At 35.2% G+C, this 21,031-nt stretch overlaps 1 protein-coding gene across 1 annotated transcript in view; it reads left to right on the top strand.

The window, feature by feature from the left end:
* Nucleotides 1-21,031, top strand: part of LOC104499222 (neurabin-1-like) — a 41,261-nt gene that overhangs the window by 12,992 nt on the left and 7,238 nt on the right. The window contains exons 2-16 of the mRNA XM_010142701.1: nucleotides 64-196; nucleotides 678-798; nucleotides 1,313-1,417; nucleotides 1,593-1,713; nucleotides 2,143-2,286; nucleotides 4,189-4,242; nucleotides 5,995-6,224; nucleotides 7,840-7,936; nucleotides 8,017-8,206; nucleotides 8,945-9,096; nucleotides 9,906-10,239; nucleotides 13,016-13,100; nucleotides 13,972-14,043; nucleotides 14,619-14,814; nucleotides 20,484-20,600. Coding sequence (XP_010141003.1) covers nucleotides 64-196; nucleotides 678-798; nucleotides 1,313-1,417; nucleotides 1,593-1,713; nucleotides 2,143-2,286; nucleotides 4,189-4,242; nucleotides 5,995-6,224; nucleotides 7,840-7,936; nucleotides 8,017-8,206; nucleotides 8,945-9,096; nucleotides 9,906-10,239; nucleotides 13,016-13,100; nucleotides 13,972-14,043; nucleotides 14,619-14,814; nucleotides 20,484-20,600 — 2,151 coding nt within the window. The remainder of the gene's footprint in view (nucleotides 1-63; nucleotides 197-677; nucleotides 799-1,312; nucleotides 1,418-1,592; nucleotides 1,714-2,142; nucleotides 2,287-4,188; nucleotides 4,243-5,994; nucleotides 6,225-7,839; nucleotides 7,937-8,016; nucleotides 8,207-8,944; nucleotides 9,097-9,905; nucleotides 10,240-13,015; nucleotides 13,101-13,971; nucleotides 14,044-14,618; nucleotides 14,815-20,483; nucleotides 20,601-21,031) is intronic.

Here is a 21,031-nt window from a genome sequence, read left to right as displayed (position 1 = left end):
ATTATATCATGTTCGGAAGGGAGTGGGAAAGCACTAAAAAAAGTTTTCTGTTACCTTTCTTAGGTTTTCAGTACTTACTCAAATGAAGACTATGATAGACGTAATGAAGAAGTTGACCCTGTGGCAGCCTCAGCTGAGTATGAACTTGAGAAAAGGGTGGAAAAAATGGAAGTTTTTCCTGTGGAAATTGAAAAAGGTGCAAATCAAACCTTGAAACTTTGCAAGAGATACTATACACACAAAAGAGAAAACAATTTAAAATTGTATTTTCCTTTAATTTTGGTCTTAAATTTTTGAATGTGTGTTCAGGCTTTCATTTGGGGCTAGTTCTGTTGAATTCAGTGAACATTAACTGAACAAGCCTCCACTAAGTGCGAATAGTCATACCTGGTGTTAGGAAGGCTACATTATGGAGTGACAGATCTGCACCAAATTATATGCAATACATAAATCTTGCTGTCTCCTCCAGAAACCTTGAAGCTTTGAATCTAACAGGCAGTCGTAACTACAGAAGAGAAAGGCTTTAAGTAGTATCTAGGTAGAAAATACGCTTTTTTTAAAAAGTGAATTTTTGTATCTTTTGCGTGGAAAGTGCTTGAAACGCTTAAAAACAGCTCACTACTGTGAAGTGTATCTTATGTTATATGGCTCACATTAGATTTTTTTTAATCCCTTAGGTGACAGTGGTCTGGGCATCAGTATTATTGGAATGGGAGTTGGTGCTGATCAGGGACTGGAAAAATTAGGTATTTTTGTAAAAACAATAACAGATGGTGGAGCTGCTCAGAGAGACGGACGGTGAGTTTTGTAGTGAATTGATTATGCTGTTTACAAATACTTAACTGAGCCACTCATTTTCATTGGTTATGCTAAATATTGTGGATTAAAGTACAAAAGCTGAATGTCACTGAATATTCCTGCTTTATGTTACTTCTTTTAAAAAGAGGAGGTTTATTAATATAGGACATTTTTGCAAAATAAGCGTATATCTGTTTATAGCATAGATGAGAAAAACTTAGAATGTGCCCATGTGTAACAGTGCTGCAGAATCATGTTGACACCCCAGAACACCAGTCACTGTGTAAGTAGTATGAAAAATATGAAAGGAAATACTGTGTGAAATTTACTTTGCAATCTGCATAGTAACTGAGGATCAGGAGATTGTTTTGTTTTTAAGCAATGAATTTTTTGGGACTTGGAATTTCTCATTGTAAATATTAATGAGTTTTAAGTGATGCTTGTCATGTCAAAAATCTGTCAAGCCAAAATTATTTTTGTTGAACTGATAGCTAAGCATTTATTTGTTTTGCAGAATTCAAGTAAATGATCAGATTGTTGAGGTTGATGGCATAAGTCTAGTGGGTGTTACTCAGTTCTTTGCAGCCACTGTCTTAAAAAACACCAAAGGCACAGTGAGGTATGTATGTTTTCTGTGAAATAGTACTTTCTTTTTGTAATTTTTAAATTGAGAGTACAAAAGCACAGTCTGAAAGTTGTACAAAGATGTTGTTGAAGGCAACAGTATGGTGAATGAATTTATTATGCATATCTTAAGCTTTTTTGCTGCAAGGTTATTTGTTTTTCTTCTGTAGGTTTCTGATTGGGAGAGAGAAGCCAGGGACTCAGAGTGAAGTAGCCCGCCTCATTAGTGAGACCTTAGAGCAAGAGAGATGTCTGTATGAGCAGCACTATGTTCATGATGATACAGAGCAGGTAAAGTATCATACACACTACATATTTTTAGAAGTACGTGATTACGTGCTACATGCAGTAACTTCCGCAAATGGAATAAATAATTTTTTTAAATTCAAGGAAAAAAAAGGGATAAAACAGGCAACTTGTTAAAAACAGAAAACACAAACTTCATACATTGCTGTTATCAAGGCACATCACTGTCACTACTTGTTACATATCCTGTCGATAATCCAAAAGATATTTTTGATTATCATCTGTGTGTAACTGTTTCGTGCATGGCTTACTTAGCCTTCTTTAAAACTTATAAGTATACGAAACTGGAAAGGAATAGTAACTGGTTGAGAAGTTTTGCAGCTGTTTGGATTTCTCGATTGTGTGCTTTTGTTATTGCTGCTACCAGTGTGTGAGTGTGTGTTACAGAATGTAATGATTTTCCTGTTTTGTCAGGATGATGACTATGATGATGATGATGATACGTATGAGTCACATTTACATGGAAAATCTGTTGAAGTTTTTGATCTTCCTGAAAATGAAGATATCTGTTTACCACTGGATATGGATTCAGCACAGTCTCTTCTTAAATTTAAAGAGGTGTGGTAGCAGTTTCTTAAATATCCTTTATTGATGCACTGGGAAGCATCTCAACCTTTTGAGATTTGGATATAATCTCCTTCATGTGCCCCTTGTTATGGTTATGGGTTTGTTTTCCCAGCATTGCCAATAAATCTCTCTGGTAAATGTCCCTTGAACTGTAGGACTTTTGTAATTTTCTGATTCCAGCTTATTAGTATTTGTATTTAAATATTTTATCTTTATAAATAGATGTATTGATATTACACGGTTGTTTGATTTAAATTGAGTTTTAAAAAGCCCTTGGTAACAGGCATTAGAACCTAACACCACCTCCTTCCTTGTTGTGATGTCTGAACATTGCATTAAATAGGTATGATGCTTCTCTTAGTTCTTCTTTGGCGCATTGAACTGTGCATTTACTCTCTGCTTAGTATAATGTGGGGGAGACCATGAGAGGACAAGTATGTCCATTTTGAATGGTCTCAGTGTTGTGGTTAGATGTTCTTCAGGAAGACAAGAAATACACATCTGATAGCTCGCTCTAGTCCCTGAGGTCTTCAGAGAAATCTCCGCATGCCTAAAAGCACATGATTCTGTAGACAGCCTGGTTTTGGCTTGGAGGGTTTTTTCAGGTGATCTCTTCTGGGCTTTTTTATGGTGTGTCTTTGGAAGTAAAGAATTTGTAAACCAAACAGGGCATTCCAGACTGTGAAGCCCAACTTAACGTAATTGGATTCCTACTTGGTTCCCTTTTTCCAAGGTTTTTATAAAGAAGCATATTTGCATTATTCATGTATGTGGAATTCAGCTGGGGATTTAAGTGGTGCAGTTTTTGGCATTTGGGAGTCTGGGCTTCTTTGGTAAATTTAAGTCCCTGTCACTTTCATTCTGGAGGAGGAAAAATGTACTGCAAAGAAATTTTCAGCAGATGCAGTTTGTGTATGAATAGTTTATTTATGTAAAGGATCTGTATTTTGCAGACCTCCTTAAGTTTGCTCTCTTGATAACATTGATGATGTCGTTGAGGAAGTTGAAAGTTCAGGCTGTTGATCAGTAGAGAACATTTACAGTTTTTGTAGGTTAGGAAGCATAGCGGCAGGCTACAGCATCTCTTCATAAGCTCTGTATTGGAATACAATTAACTTCTCAGCTAGAATCATTACTATGCTGTTATTGACATAATCTAAATAAAGGATAGTCATGGATTCATTTGGATAGTGTGTTTGGTGCGCTATGCCTTGCCAGAAACCAAAATATAATCCCCCCAGGATCACAGATGGAAAGGGAGATACAAGAAATAACTAATAGTTGTCCAAAAAATGTGCTTTTGAACTTGTATGTGTGCTATGTTTTCAAGACATGTTTAACAGTAATCTTTACATTTGGCTTAGATGTAGCCTTTATCCATTTCTTATAATCCTGTGAAGATTTGTGGTGTAAAATACAAGGCTTAGTTTAAAACAAAGCCACCATGTTTACTTGTAAGTGCTGATAAGTAAAACTAGTTACTACTGTTAAATTTGTACTGGATTCTGTGTACCAGTTGTCATCACAAGTGCATTGCTGCCTTTTCATTCTTCTGGGACTTGAAACATTATTTTAACCTCCTCGCTTTTCTTAATGTATAGACAACTACGTGGGATTTTTAACTGTAACTGGTCACGTATTGATTTTTGTAGCAAGTAGAATACTATGGAACTTTTTTTGGTTTTATTTTAGTTCAACTTTTTTTTTTAATAAAAGCTTATGATCACTTCTGTAATTGACAAATAATTGATTTGACTTCATGCTACTATAAAAATGGTTTGAGAAAGAAGGGAATCATGGACAAATACTTAAAACTAGCGTTTCAAGTGTTGTTTTGTACATACATACAAATGTGCGTTACAAACCTCATACAGGTTTTTTTGTTTGTTTCAGCTACAGTTAAAACATGCTGTAACGGTAGCTGAAGTGAATCAACTGAAGGAAAAAGTAAGTTTTCAAAGAATCTTATTATTTGGTGGGGGGCCATTTGGGGTTTTTTTAATTATCTCTACCTACGAATTTTACCAAGAATAGGCTGAATGCTGAAGACAGCAATCTGTTTTAGGCTTCAGGCTCTATGTATTCTTAGACAGGCATTTCTAAGCTGCAGAGCTATGCTCAAATTAAAAAAGCAAACAAACAAAAAAAACCCCAACCCCCAGATCCCCCCAGTGCTGTTATAAAAGGAACGCTTCAGTATTACTGCCTAGAGTAGTACAGTACTGAATATAGTGGAGTACTGTATGAAACAAGTTCCCAGACAAATATGAGAACATTTTCAATAGATAAAACTTGTCTTATTTGACTATAGAGTTGACACTTACAGACAATGGTTTGTGGCTGACTTTCTGTTGCCAGAAAGTTGTTTCTATTATCTTGTTTCTCTTCTTCCCTCCTCAAATATCTGACCTGCTCTGGGGAGAGAGCTTTTTCCAGCTTGCCTTTTTTTTTTTTTTTTTTTTTTTTTTTTTTTTTTTTTTTTTTTTTTTTTTTTTTTTTTTTTTTAATGAGGATTGGTTCAACACTTCTGCTTTCTCTGAGAAAGGGTTTCTTGTTCATTTTGCTGCTTTTTCCACTGACGGAGGTCTGCGCATGACCTTTTTCTGGAAATACTTGTTGTAGGTGAGCAGCTTCTTTTATTCCATTGCCCTTCTGTGTTGCCTTGCTGAGAAATGTGTACCTTAGGACAAGCTGCAGCACACTGCTAGGGCTGGGTAGCAAGTGGGGAGGGGGAGTGCTTCAGATTGCAATTATTTTAAATAACAGTACCTATTGGTGTTTTTCTTGCACTCTGCAAATGATCAGAGCTGCAAGTGTAGACAGACAAGACAGCCAAAACTTCTTTGTCGTCTTTCACTAGTTCGATTTTGATTTCTGACAGTGCTCCTCCTTTCAGTATTCTTGAAATTTGGCCCATCTGGATTGCTAAAAAGCTGTTAAAAATGCTGGTGTTAGTACAACTTATTGCCCCATTTTTAATTCAATAAATTCTTGCTTCTTTCAACATCGCTGGTTTTCCCAAAGGAGGAGGCATGGACAAACTAAGCAATATCCTGCCTGCTCGCTCCTCCAGGGTCTGGAGAGCTTCATGTGTTAACGTTCCCTTTTACAGTGTGGCTGCAGTCAAGCTGAAGGAGCCTCATCCCTTTCCTTTACTGAGGGAATGTTTGGTGTTTTTATAGATTAGACCCAGGAAAGCAAACCATGGGTACATAATAATTTATTAGGAAGACCAGTGTCTTCTAAAGCACAAGGGAAGATCTGCTGGTATCATTAGCTTTATTCAAAAAGCTGTTGGTAACAAAGTCGTAGGACAGGGAGCTTGTCTTATACAGGTTAAGGTTCTGTATCTCCAGCTGCCTTTGAAGGTTACCAAAATAGGCCTCTCCAGAGGTATTCAGAGATGTTGAGATCTTAAACAAGTCAAGCTAAACTAACGATAAAGGTCTTGCTCATTTTGTCTCTATAAAAAGAAGCAATACTAATGAGGAAGTAGTAAAAGACGCTTTGGTTTGAATTCTAAAATTACCTGGATTAGCAAGGGTTGGAAGAATTGATAAGATTTCAATCAGTGTCTTGTTCTAATATTACTGATAAGTATTTAATTGTTATTAGCTATTCTCTACTAAAACATGTATAAACAAATGTTTTATTTCATCTTTTAGTTTAGATTAATTCCTTAAGTATTAATCTTTTCAGTTAAAAATTGTTGAAGCAGAAAAAAATGAATGGAAACTGAGTCGAGCTCAACTTCAGCAAAACTTGGATGAAAGCAAAGAGAAAATTAAGAAGTTAGAGACCTACTGGTTAGAGGCACAGAGTTTATGCAAAACAGTAAACGAGCATCTTAAAGAAACTCAAGAACAGTGTGATGCCCTTGAAAAGAAATACAGCAAGGCTAAGAAATTGCTTAAAGATTACCAGCAAAAGTAAGTACCCCAAAATGCCAGGTCTCTTATTTCTTGCTTGTCTCTTTTGTATGTTATGGGGAAGGGTTACAACACCTAGGCTTAGGATTTGCTTAACACACTTTCTATTCATTTGCAAGAGTTTAGGGAAGCAATGGGCTATACATGCTGAATTCTTCCATACCTAAAGTCACCAGCATCTGGAAGGTTCTCCAAAACTTCTGCTGCTGCTTTTGATTTTAAGCTTAGGAAAAATTATTTAATATTTCAATAATAAATTTTCAAAACAACTTAGTTGAGAAATGGTAATGCCTCTATACTTTTGAAGGACTACTTGAAATTTGACGTGAGGTATTTGACAATACCTTTTGCTGTTTGTGAAAAGCTTTCTAGCTTTGACCAACTGAAGTGTTCCAGATAGGGCAGGCATCAAAGGATATATAATAAGAGCCAGATACACGTGATTCAGTCTGAGTTAGGAATTGTAGGAGGTGTGAAAGGAATTCTGAGAAAAAATAAGATTTTGGGAAATGTATCTAGCCTATCAAAATGACAACATGAAAATAGTATCTTCAATCTGTTAAAAGTTTGGGTTTTTTATTAGAGGTAATACTGCTTGTTAGATACACCTGTGTAAGGCTTGAACACTGTTGTCATCCAGTTGTGTCTATTTGTTTCCTTCTTTCCTCTTCACTGGTATTTTGCACTTAGCTCTTGTTAAGGATCTTGATAATACAGAACACAACTGTTGCTTTTGATAGTTACTTGTAAGCATCTTGTCCCAAATTTCTCCACTTGCTGCTTATTTTTAAAGGCAGTTCACACGATCTTTTGTGCTGCAGACCACATCCAGAAATGTTACTTTTTACAGTACTTTTTTATGCTGTTTGGTGAGCTTTTTAAAGGTCACCTTTTACCTCTTCTCCCAAGCTTATCCACATGGAAGCTCAAAAGTACATTAAGGTGACTGCTGACATGCTAGTTTCTGTTTCCTCACTATTTAGCAAATTCCTATTACTCCTTCAACTGTCCCTGAAGCTTTTGCATTTTGTGTAGATAATCTGGTTTTGTATGTTATTCCATCTGACTTGCGGGAAAAAGCAGCTCTTATTTTTGTTTTTTTTCTTGTCATCACTGTTTCTTTTTATAAAATCCAGCCATTGAGATTTCTGTAGGACAAACAAAGAAGAAAATTGCAATGCAGTTTATTTTCCTACAAAGAATTTTACCATGGCTTTTGGAAGGAAAGCACTGTGAGTGCATGTGTCTTTGTTGAAGAGAGTAAAGTGTAATGATTAGAGTTCTGCAGGTGTTTCATGCTTTAAATATGTATGCAACTTGCCACTTTTAAAGGTAGAGAGGTGGTTGTAACTTTGCTTAATAAAAAACCAAAACTGTTTCAAAACGTCCTTTTCCAGGCTGAGTAAATTATAGTGTCACGTGTATTTTCCTCTGAAGGCAGTGGACACGTGCAAATACATGATGTTGCATTTTGTGATGTTACAAAATTAATGAGTCAGTTCCACCTTATAGACTGATCTTTTCAACATTTACTAACAATGCATATTTCTATTTTACATATTTTTCTACATTTCTTTATATTACTGTTTCATATAGTATATATTTCTTTCACCAGAGAAATAGAATTTATGAAAAAAGAAGAGGATCATTCAAGGCTACTTGAAGAGAGAGATCAGAAATATGCAGAACAGCTGAAAATATATCAGGAAAAAGTAAAGCACTATTATATTTTGAAATAAACTTCTGCATTCTTGGAGAGTTGTATCTCACTTCTGAACTTGAATTCTTGCAGATTTCAGAGCTTGAAAGTAAATTAAAAGTCTATGAGAGAGTACCATATGTGTTTGGAGGTGGCACTTCATTGGAAGATGGCTGTCAAAGTCCAGGGCAATATAAAGAGCAATCAAAGACAGGAGAAGAAAATGAAAAAGAAATAGAATCGATACAGGAAAGAGTAAATTCTTCAGATATGTTAATTTCTGGTAAGTAGGTTGTAAGATCTTTGATTTGTGTCTAGTAAAAATTAGTAGGAGCTGTATGTGTTGTGGGGTTTTTTGTTAAAATTTTAGAGTTTAGTATTTCCCACTGACTGGGTAAACGTTTGACCTGAGCCAATATTTTCAGTATTATGGTTACATTTTTCTTAAATGCTATGGGAAAGTGAAGATAGATGGAAGATGTTCCTCAGATTCTGTCTTAGTGAAACTGATAAACTAAACCACTGAGATACATAAGTTAAACTCCCATTGATTTTAAGCTGTGATTTACACCAAAACTTGCTGTGATTTTTTTTTTTATGGTATTTTTATTAATTGTTATAAAATATCAGATGGTGGTTCAAATGAGAAACACATTTTTAAAAGATCTAATAGATGCTGATGTACTTTGTAAAGAGCTTCTTAAAGAAAAACTACAGCAAAGTACATGTTGGGCACAAATTCCCGAAATTCAGCTTTCAAGCCATAATATGATTGTATTCTGATGGTGGTGGGTTTTTTTAGCTGAAATTGGGTAGAAATATAATTCAAATTAATTAGAAATTGCTATCAGAATGTGTTAAACTATTGTATAGAATATAAAACAGTATTTTCATATAATAACGATAAACAGGTAGACTAATTCTCATTTAACCTCTGAATACGTTTCTGGACAGTGGGTTGGAGGACTTGTCTACCAGTTGTTTGTTTGATTTTTTTCAAAGAAGTATCTATTTGTTTCAGATTTTGATGCTTTTGTTGGTGAAACTCCCAGATTAGACACCAGTGCCCACAAAGCAAAAGCTCAGCTTGCTCTGAAAGTAAAACGCCAGCCACCTTCTCGGTCAAAGCTGAAAGAAACTCTTGGCGCTGGACAGCACACTGCAAACGTACAGGTAGCAATATTGGTAGATAATTATGCATTCAGGAACCTGAATGTATGTTCAGTTCTATCTGTATTTGCAATTATAAGTGGTGTTCATGCTTCATTCAGACTGTGCCAAAGCATCATATTTTATACCGTATCAAGTGAAAAACCATATTCAGATTCATAACACGTATGTGATCTCTGACATTTTCTTTGTGGAACAGTTCATTTGAAGTTAGCAAAGAAGTATGCTAGGTTGTATTGTACTTACTGAAAGATTTCGATATAGTGACAGTAGTATGTTTTAAAATATAGTTACCTATTTTATAATTCCTTCATCTGAAACAAGCTAGGTACCAAATTTCTTCCAAACTAAACCCTTCGGAAATGCTTCATTATTTCATAAATAATCATGGAAGTCACAGAAAGTATGCCAGCAAAATGTTCTGATACATTTCTGGAAAACAGCTGAACTGAGGTGTATAGTGTTGGTATATGTGAGAGCCTGTCGTAGAGGAAGAAGGTTGAACTACTTCAGTTAGATTAAAAAGTGGTTGCATTGAATTGGAATGGCCAAGATGTACCAGAATGTTTCTGACAAGGCTAGGTAAAAATTATTTGGGATGTGCAGAAAGACCTGTATAGGGGTGAGCAAAGGAAAGCCTATAAAATCAGCTTCATTTGATTTGGATGGTATCTAGAAGTGATTAACTTAAAATCTTCGGAACTGAGGAAGTTTCTTGTGTAGCATAGGATATCCTTACATCTTGGTAAAAACTCAGAACTAAACGATTATATGTCATGCTTATCATAAAATAACTTTTGAATTTGTTGAAGGATGAGGATGCAGAAGATACTGTTCTCAACAGAGAACTTTCCACTGCGTACCTAACCAAGACCTTAGAAACAAGTGAAAAATTAACTTTCCCGCGCCTGGACGACTTAGATCAAAACAGTGAAAAGCCTGAACAAGCAGAAAGCACAGAAAGTCCTCTAGAGTCAAGTCCTTCTGCTTCCACACACTCTTCTCCAGTACACAAACCAAACAATGAAAGTAGCACAACCACCATTCATTCACCTCCTCCTGAAGAGATGGCTCCAAATTCTCCTCAAGGGTATCCCAAAAGTGTTAAGCAAAGAGAAGCAAAAGGGAAAGGGAAAGAGGCCAAGGGTAAGACTTTAGGGATTTATTATTGTTTTAATCCTTTGGGGTTTAAGTATTACAGATTTTAGACATAAATGAATATTGAGCAATAAACTACTTTGAGGGAAAATTAATTTACTGCAAAACTAATAACCTGTTCTAAAACCACTTGTAATTCTTCAGAAAGGTTTGAATTTAGCAAGTTCCTTATGTTCTATTTTTACTTACTGAATCGTTTTGATACAACAGTAGTATGTTCTTAAACGCTTTTCTATGTATTCATTCCTTCTTTTGCAACAAGTTACCAAATTTCCACAAAACCTGAACATTTCTGAAATAGTTTATAGCACCAAGAATCTAAAAGGTGCCTGCAGAATAAATGCTGTTCCAGTTAAACAGCTGCAGAAAGGAATAAGTCTAAGGCAGTTTGGTAAAAAGCTCAAACCTATAAATCTAGTATCTAAATGGTTGCCTTGACATAAGCTAGAGGGGAGCTAAGTCATTGACTGTGGATAATTTGTAAAGGTCCTAACACATTCCTTCAAAACACTAGCCTCATAAGTGACAATGTATCAGAGAGTAATTATGATTGATTTCCCAATTTCCAGAAAAACTCAGTGCTGGCTTTGTGCTACCAGACATTATCCATGTATTTTGACAAGAAATGGATTCTGAAAGTTATGGAAGTTACTGCGTTACTCATCTTACCCTCTTAGGGTATTTCTCACTAGAAAAAGGTTAAAGGTGTTATGAGCAGCATAACACTACTCATCATTATTTAATAGAAAAATTTGCCTTTTTTTGAATAATTGAAAAAGAGACCAGATAAAATACTTTAAATGCTTGATATTTCCTGTAGTCAGCTAGCACAATGTATACAGGTAGGTTATACTAGCTGTCGTTTCTATACAGCTGGGTAAAACCGTTCTTTTAATACCCTGAAAACAGGGTTGGTTTTATACTCTCTTCATTCTATCTGTTTCTATAAAGTCTTAAGCAAAAATAGTCTTTACCCCAGCTTCTGTTTGTTTGGTTTTTTAAGAAAAAATATCTTGTGACAAGAAGTACCTAATATATAAGTGATTTTGCTTTCTTTTCTACAATTTTCTTGTGATGGCTGAATTGCAAACGTTTTCCTAAAATTGGCAGTCACTGGAAGAACTAATTAATGCAGTCATCAAAGATGAAGATTAGTATTGAAAGCTCGCTCTTTGTAGGCAAAATGACACTAAATGCTACTTTCTGGTAGATTGTTGCTTTCAAACCATACTTAAATGTCTACATATTATTTAATTGAAACAATCCTTTCTATTATCTTCCCATCCATTCATGTATCAGTCTGTGTTTTAACCTATTGTACTGCGTTTTAGAGGTTACCTCTTCCTAAAATATTACTGAGAGGTTGAAAAAAAGTCAATATTAAAACTAATTCTTCTGCTTTTCTATATAAGTTGACAAGAAAAATAACCAGTTTAACTGGTAGTTATAATTTATTGGATGTTACATGTTTAGATAGAGGGGTAAACTATTTAAAGATCTGATGTTGATTGGAAACTACTGATCAAATATGAAAAAAACAAAAAAAGGAAAAATTCCTCACTATCCTGACTATTCATCTTTAAACTTTGATATAAACATGTTTTAGGAAGGATTATTAGCTGATGCAGTGTCTTGAGTTTTGTGCAGTATACGTGATTTTTGTGTGTTATGATCCTTGAAGGCATCTGTGTGCTTCATGTCAAGAGTTGTCTTGAAGGCAGAGCTTAAAACCTACTTTGTCTCACAAAAAGCTGGTTACATCTCTTTCATAGCATCTCAGTTATGAAACACCTGATTTGCAATACTAAACATATTTCAGTTATTTTAAAGAAAAGTCTAGTAGCCTGATAATTTAAAAGGAAATACATTCGGGACTTGCAGTAATCTGTCACAATCTACTAGGAAGAGATAGTGTGATGCTTAAGTTTGTCACTCAGTTTCACTTAATAGTTAAGCAGTTGTAATTGAACATGCTCCCTCTGGTGAAAAATTGGATCCTAGCAGGCTGTATTCAAGTTTTGAAAATACCACAGGCTTGGAGGAGCTTCAAGTCCCAATTATTTCTTTAGAATAGTCACAGTTTGTATACTGCATCCAAGAAACTCAGCTTGTTAAGATCTGTCTGCTCTCCAGGTACTGGCTATCACGTTGATTACGCACACTGTCTGGAGCTAGCAGCTTGCATACGTAGCCTGTGTTCCAAGTAGCTAGCCTGGACTAGGTACTGGACCAGAAAAAAGGAACAGCTTACAATAAGCATAATAAAGGATGACTAAGTGTTGTCCTTGCTCAATTGTTGCTTTATACCTCAGTTTATTTCATGCGTCTTATACTGGTTATCCACTTGATGTGTTTGGAAGTTGATGTTTTGCAAAAGAAAGAGGTACCTTTTTTCTAAATCCATCTTACAGTATATTTTGTAATTCATTGAAGCAAAATACTGTGGTAAGTTTTATCTTTCCGTAGACAGTATAGAATTACTGTTTATCAAAAGCAATATTTTTGATCAGTCCTAAGCAGGTGCTGTATTGCCATTTTGTGGCTGCACAGCATAGCCGAGGTGATGGGAAGATGCCATTGAGAATAACTTCTGTGGCCATAGCTGTAGTATTTTCAGCCAGTATCTGCATGTGTGAGTGTGAATTTTAACACTGTTACTCAGATCTCAGTGTCTTATTTACTTACAAGCATCATCATAAGTACTGGCAACTTGTAAGTCTTTTTAGAATAACATTTTTATTTTTCACCCCTGTATGAAAAGCAGAAGAAAAGAAAAATGAAGACAGGGCAGTAGAAGCAAATGAAGGAACATCATCAGGGAAATCCAAAAGGAGATTTCCAGATTTTGGGTAAGATTTTACTTGTGTTCATTTGGGAATAAATGGTTTTCAGTGTTACTTTTGGAAAATACCATGATCTCTAAATAGTAAAAAAAAAAAAGTTGAGGAAATCCATAGCAACACTACTGGACAGAGTCTTTTTCATCTTAAATTTGTAATGCTGCATTCATGTTTCTACCACATTTTTATTTTATTTATCTGTACTTTTTTCCCCTCAAAGAATTTATTTGGGTTCTTCAGTTTTTATCTGAATGCACGATTTCTTAAGTTGCAAATCCATGCATAGTTTTATGCCAGAGTGTTGCTGGAGTCTAGACTCTAATGTTATGTCCTTCTGGTATTACAGTCTAAAATAGATACCTGTCTTGCCTTACTCCTTCTGCAGTAAAGGTGTCATTACATAGGGTTTGGCTGTAACAGCTGCTTACTGAACTGTTTCTTGGAGACAGGTGGTGGATTTCTATATTTCATTTAGAAGATGAGATTGCAAACGGGTAAAACAAAAGTACGAGCCGCATATTATCTGAAAATACAGCGTGGTAACTGAACTTGGGATTTGAGAGAAGAGTTAGTACATTTTGCACCAAGCCTTGCTCCTTTGGAGAAACTTGCTAAGTTTCTTTGGACATTTTCTATGTTTATTTTGATTATATGTGGTCTTTAAAAGGTACTTTCATAATTCTTTTGTGGTTCCTAAATAAAATATGAATGACAGTACTTTTTTAATTGCATGCATAATCTGCAAAAATTATGCTCTGTAACAACATAAATGTGTCTTTTTGTAACTGCTGAAATCAATGTTAAAGCTATCTTGATTTAAAAAAAAAAACTTGCACTGTGTAAATGTAGACACTATGAAATTCGTGTTTTTTCACTTCAGTGGATTACGGAAATCTGGGGGCAAGGGCAAGAAACAAGAAAAAGAAAATCTAAGAAGTTCTCTGGATAGCAGGTAGTTGGTTTTTTTGTTAATACTTACATGTGGCATTCCTAAAATTTTTAACTTAATAATTTCTTTATAATTACTATTTGACCTTAAAGTACATTCAAGGATAACAGTGGAAAAATTCTGTGAAGATTAATATAATGATGTGGAGATGAGCTTTTAATATCACAAAATAAGGAAAATACATAGAATAGTATAGAGGAAACAGTAAGGCAGTGTTACATTTTGAAGTGGCTCATAAGATCAACATGTTGTACACTATCTTAAATACAAAAACTGTATTTTGCTTGGGAAGGTGAATGTTAAGTAAGAAATTAGCTATTTATTTGAAATTGTTAAATTGTGTGAAATACTGAAGAAGCCCTTAAATTTGTGTTGTTCAATAACTCAAATTATTTTGCAATGGTGTTTAAAGGCAAATATTAGTTTTCATTTTAAATACCTATCAGGCTATGTGAAAGGGTTAAAAATTAGTGGTCTATTTTGAGTTTGTTGTTTTGTTGGGGGAGTTGTGTGTTTGAGGGCAGCATTGGGATTTTTTGCTGTTGTTTTTTAAACACAGTTTAATCTACTTGTTTTAGAGGTTCCCGAGAACTGCTGGATGAATCTGGCAACAATCTGTCTGCATCAGATTCAGATTCCCCTGTTCCCACTTGCATGCCTTTCTCTTGGTTTGGAGACAGCCACAAAGAGTCTCAGATTTCTAGTAGCAGCCTTCACGTTACTCAGAGTCTGCAGGACAGTTGTGAACATGGTCAAGAGAAGAACAGAGGCAAGGTAAGGATGACTAATTATGCATTGAATATTTAAATGTTGCATCTTGATAAAGTAAAAATATCAGTGCTTAGTATGTGGAAGCTTGATGACAGTCCTTGACTACATAACCTCTTACAAATGTTGCTGCAAAAGTTCGAGATTTCACAGCCCTCAAAACCAGAAACTGTAAGTGTTCCTGTTCCCTCCCATTCAACTGAAGCATCAGTGGAGGCTATTCAGGCTGAAGTAGAATCTAAGGAACAGTTACAAGGTTTGTTTTTTCACTGGTTTATAATGATAAAAGTAATACTAGCTTTAGACAGTATAGTTTTAAAAGCCAAATCTGTTTCCCTGTCTGATACAGTCTAATACTTGGAGGGAGTGTACATAAATAGAGGTCAGCTTCCCAGACAGTTGGCCAAGCAGTTCTTACCATATGCAAGGGGGGAGTATGTAGGGGTGGAATATGGAACAGGTGGATGAAGGTAGCATTCTGGTTTTTATTAAAAAAATTAGTACTGAAAGCCGAGAGACATATCTGTAGAATACTTCTAGGAAACTGCTTCTGAGTTAACTGGTAGTTCCATTAATTTTAAGCCTTCTAACCAGATCTTAAGAGGAAGGCTACACAGCTCATTCTATAACCATCGAGTTACCATCTGTACAGTTTAAACTATGTGAAAGAAAGGCTGTAAAAAGTAAGAAGTTTAATATGTGCATGGTGTAAATATTTTGTTAAAACCTATTTCAATGTAGGACTGTTACTGACAATCTTATTTAACTCTACCTTCATTCTTGTTTCCTTTGGGTTTTGTCAGATTCAGCATTGGAGTAGCTATTTGAGTAACCTCATAAGCCAGGTTTATCCTCGAGTTTCACACTTTTTTTTCACTTTGGTCATCTAATACTTTCACTTTTTCCTGTGTTATTAGAGAGAATTGAGTTACAAATCTAGAAGAAAAACTTGCTGGGTTGTAGTCCATAAAGTCACTGATATTTTGCATAGTTTGGCTTTCCATGTTTCCAGATACAGATTGCACTAAAATGCTGGTGTAATACATTTTTTATTACCTGGTGTTTTCTTAATGTGAATTTACAGCCCCTGTGACAGGAGTAGGCCATCTGCATATATAGTTTGTAAAAAATACAGAAAGTGGTTTTAAAACCATGCAATACCTTACTATAACATAGGAGCTTTTCAATCTCTGAAGTAGAAGCATTCTTTACAGAATATCATCCAGTGTGTGTCAGTCTCATCTATTTACAGCTTCTGTATTGTTTGCTTCTTTTGAATCATGCAGTGTCCAAAAGATGTTTCTGTAAATAACCCAAGGATCTTGGAACTGCAAGATCTGTGTTGAAAGGGATATGCATAACTTTGGTACAACACTTGATTAAATAGGAGTGCATGGTTGATCTATAGGCTGTACAAAGCTATCAAGAGATGTTTGTTGTGTAGGAAAACATTCAGTGGTTTGGCTTTTAAAGTCACTGGTTCAGAAATAACCATTCATCCCCTCTTCATTCTTCCTTTCTGTCTAATTCAAATAATTTTTCTGAGCACAGTCAAAGTGCCACAGCTGCATTTCTACTTTAAGCACCCATATTGTGCTTAAGCATCCCTTAATGTGTTTATATAGACAGGTTTTTTTAGCAACAAAAAAGGTACAGAGCTTACCAGATGGTTGCTCTCTTCCTTTCCATGTTGCCCTGAAATAATATCTTTTTCTTCGCATCATTGTGTACTTTTATCCAAGTTGATTATCACTTTAACCTTCCAGCTGGTTTCTTGCCTACTGTTTTATTTTTTGTTTCTTTCTCATGCTCCAGTATGTAATTGCTGCTTGCTGCTCTTTTCTTTGCCGTAGTGCCAGTTGCAAACCAGCAGCTGGAGGAATATACAGGTCTTCAGCTATATTCCTGCTCTGTAAAATGGTAGAAAGCTGACCTTATTAAAGAACAGATTCTACCACAGTAATTGATCCTAAAATCATACTTGGCCTCTCCAAAATCAGGCTGTTTTTGCTTCCCAGTGTTTGGGGTCATTTTGATAAAGTGACAGAAACTACTGCTTGGAATGACTAATCTTTGTAGATCTTAACCTACATTTGATCATCACTACCAAGGCTTTGGCTGGTAAACCTTCCTATGAAAAGACATTAAAACTGAGAAAGAAATGTGCTTGACCACTCAGCAGTGAGTCTTGTTACTAACACAACATACGGCAGGGATAAAATTATCTTCCCGGAATTTAAGGAAAGAATACTCCTTTTTGTTGATGTTTAGTCCACAGTATTTATTGCTTTTGTGTCACTAGTATCTTACATGATCAGGTAAAGCATTTCTTAAAGAGCAGTTAAAAGTAGAAACCCTAAAATAAGAACTTTGTAATGTAAAAATCTCTAACTTTTGTACTGAATCTTTTGCATTTTGTGTAATTTCTGTAATTGTGTTCTGATATTGGTGATGTAAGGAATGGAATTATATTTTTACTTGTTTTCTGTTTTTTAAAACTTTGCTTCTTGAAATTACTGCACCTAGAAGGATTTTGTTTTCTTAAAAATGATACTGAAGTTACTCTCAAGCATGTAATTTGGCAAAGTAGTGAATCAATTTCTTGTTGCTTGTGAAAACTAGAAACGCAAGAACTGAAATCCTGTGATCCAAGTGTTTGCAGTGTTTAACCTTATGAGATTTCTAAACTACCCAGTTCTTGAAGTTAGTTGCTTTACACAATTTGCCCCTTGATTTAGTCCCATTCTCTGATACAGTACATATACATACTGTTCATGTTCCTTCTTTTTACAGAGCATTATTCAGCTTCTGTAAGCTCGTAGGCAGTGCTTCGTTTTCATTGCAAGGAAGAACACTGTGGTGAAAACTATTTATACCCTAGTACCTTAAATCTTAGGAAGCATACCTACAAACCTTTTCTATCCGAATTCTGTGCTCTTCAATAATCAAAAAAACTTTGCAACTGGCTCTAAATCCTTAAAAGGAAATTACCACTACTTTAAATCAAATAGGAGCAGGGGAAGGAGAAATCATTACAGCTGGTGCTGAGATGCTTTACTTTTGGCTGTGTTTTCTTTGGTTTGTTTTTTTTTTCTAAGGGCTCATTAAATAGTCTGCTTAAATATCATCCTTTTTTTTTTTTTTTTGGTACAGTCACATCTTTGTACAGTTTTGTTTCTGAATTCTTCTCAATTGCTCTGCAAATGTAAAAAGAGTGACCTGAGGGTAGCTAGAAGAAAAGCTCCTAAATAGATTTTCAGTTTGGTTTGAAATTAATTTGAGAATAGGTTAATGGACAAAGTATTCTCTTGGTTTTGGTTATACTTTTTACATCTAAAAGACTAAAGAAGTCCCTATAATGTAATGTAATTACATTAATAAAATAATCTACATTGTAAATAGAACATTCTTTTTCATTCATATACAATGCCACACTCCATGAGAAGGTAGCAGGAAGAATCGAGATGTAGTTTGGGGTTTTTTGTATGTTGGGAGGGGTGTGGGGTGGTGTCTGTTGTTGTCGTTTTTCTTAAGACTAGAAATGTGCATTAGTAATGTAGGGTAAAAGGGACTACAAAGTTCAAGTATCCGGTCCCAAAACAAAACCAGAATAATCTAGAAAATTTAGGGTTCAGGTTAAACTGAAATCAAAACACAAATACAAAAGTGCTCAATGAAGACAACAGCAAACACAGTGTTTAGCATAAGTTACTGAAGAAAAATGTCTTTAGCATCAGCATAATTTAGTATCTCGGATTATTTATGCATATAGAGATATGGTATGGCATCCTTACAAAGTACAATTAGTTGATTAGAGACTTAGAGAAAATAATGGTAAATAGTTGCACTACTCTTTGTAGGCAACAAGGAGTAGTGCTGAGAAATGAATTTTAGAAAGGCAAAAGTAGGAGGCGAGCTTTTGGCAGAATTATTTTCCGTTCACTAAAGAAAATTAACGTAGAGTCAGGATCTGAGTTGGAAATGGAAGTAATCGGATTAGAAAATATTCTGGAAAACACATACTATTATTTTTTAGAAGGCTTTTCTTACCAAACGTGTTGTAAAGTTTTCAGGTGTAGCATCTGGTTTTTTTCATAGTCTTCATAGTTTCTTTCATAGCTTGAGTCACAGGCTGCTCAGGTAACCTGCCTGAGGTTGTACAAGTACTGGCTGCTGCAGAAGTTTGAACCTAGATCCTGATGCTTTTAGATGCTAAGGCTTTTAGATGCAAAAGCTTCCTTTAAACACAGACTAAGTGTAATAACTGAATGTAAACAGTAAATGCTATGAAGATTTTACATTCTGTTGAAATGATAGTTCTTACATTAGTCATGTTTCTAACCTGAATCTTACTTGGTTACTTTTTAAAAAAAAATACTTTATTAATCTATTCAAATAAATAATTTGTCAAAGTATTTTATTTCAGAGTAATTTTCTTTTGAAAATAATGTATTCAGACTGTCAAACCGCATAATTACTGTAGATTTACAGTGCTAAACCATTTTTTGAAAAGACATCCAAGTAATTGTTTAACTTCAAATATGTTCAGCTTTATTATAGTGTTTTTTCACTATTTGGTAGTTTAACTATAATGAAGATTTTGCATAACTTGATACTGTCCATTTATTATAAAAATTATTCTAAAGATATTTCACATCTGTGTGGTATTTTTCATATCAAGCTAATTTTCAGATGGTGTGACTGTGCCTCAAATGCAGCCACCTCAAAACTGAATCAGAGAATTGTTTAGATTGCAAGGGACCTCTAAAGGTCATCTAGTTCAACCCGTCTGCAGCGAGCAGGGACATCTTCGACTAGATCTGGTTGCCCAGAGCCTCATCCAGCCTGACCTTGAATGTTTCCAGGGATGAGTCATTTACACCCTCTCTGGGCAACCTGTGCCAGTGTTTCACCACCCTCATCAAAGCTGTTAAAATGAACAGCAGTACAATACAATATTTTAAATCAGAATTTAAAGTTTTGGGAATGTTTGTCCTTAAGCAAGCTCTGCATTCTCTGTTCATGAACTGATTTAAACCCTGATCTGCAAGCTGCCAAAGGATCCTTGCTATTGCAGTTCTCAATATATGTCAGGCAAAGACAGCCTATTCGTTTCACTGTTGACTACAGTGGTTTGGTCATGGGCAGCTATGAAGTCTAAACCTAGTTCTCATTTTAAGAAGCTTTATAAGTTATGGGGGCACTTCGGTGCCATGGTAATCTTAATCATTCTTAACTGTTTATGGTCATTTTTATTTCACCAACAGAACAGCACCTACAGAAGCACTTTCATAGTGCTTGTGTACGTTTTGGTTGAATACAAACTCGGCATGAATAATACCACCAAATGAATCATAAGTCGCTTCTCCGTGAGCGTGGTATGCCTGATGAAAAAGTAACCCCATGTATTTCCTTAACACCATTTCAGGTTATGACCAATTCTCCATACAAGGTGCTCTTATTGGGGATATTTCTTGTTACTGGGGTTTTTAATTCAGAAGTTTAACGAAAACAAGTCAGCTGCTTGATGTAGTGAGTGCATATCATATGTGATCTAAAGATAACTGAGTCACAGTATTTTTTTTTTACCGAAAATAAAAATTACTAGAATGTCATCTTATGACCTGTTTTTCCAAAGAGTGAGTTAATAAAACGTTATTTCCACTTGTTTGCAGAGTAGAATTGTCATAGATGATACATACCATAGCAAGCCAAGTTGTGAACTTTCAGGGTTAGTGACAGAACCAAATCTATCAGGTCGTTCACACACTTTAACCTTCTCTTCGAATGAGGTGAGTTTCAAAGTGTGTATATGTGTCTTGTTGATGTTGTTCACACTACAGCATGTTTAATAAACAGATTTGTGTAATGTGAAACTAGATGGCTGCTTCCATATTCAAATGTTGAAGAGCATTGTAAAGAAATCATAAGCTGTTACTGAACTAAGGACTTGGACTAGTAGATGCCGTATCAGCCTTTGTGTTCTGATCCTAGTTAAGTCATAAAAAATCAGAATGAATTCCCTCTGATGAAATTGCAGGTTTTAATTTTAAATATAACACGTTTCTGTTCCACTAATTTAAAGCAACCTCCTGGGTGAATGAAAACTGCAGTGTTTTCGACCTTGCCTTCACATCCGTGCAGGTTTGTTATACCATAAAATTTCATCTAAATAAGAACAAACAAAAAGGGGGGGGGGGGGGGAAAAAAAAAAATGTTTTTT

This window comes from Buceros rhinoceros, unplaced genomic scaffold (genome assembly GCF_000710305.1).
Source record: "Buceros rhinoceros silvestris isolate BGI_N320 unplaced genomic scaffold, ASM71030v1 scaffold6449, whole genome shotgun sequence".
In the NCBI taxonomy this organism is placed as follows: domain Eukaryota; kingdom Metazoa; phylum Chordata; class Aves; order Bucerotiformes; family Bucerotidae; genus Buceros; species Buceros rhinoceros.
Note: the sequence above shows the minus strand (reverse complement) of the source record. Positions and strands in the feature narration are given on the sequence as shown.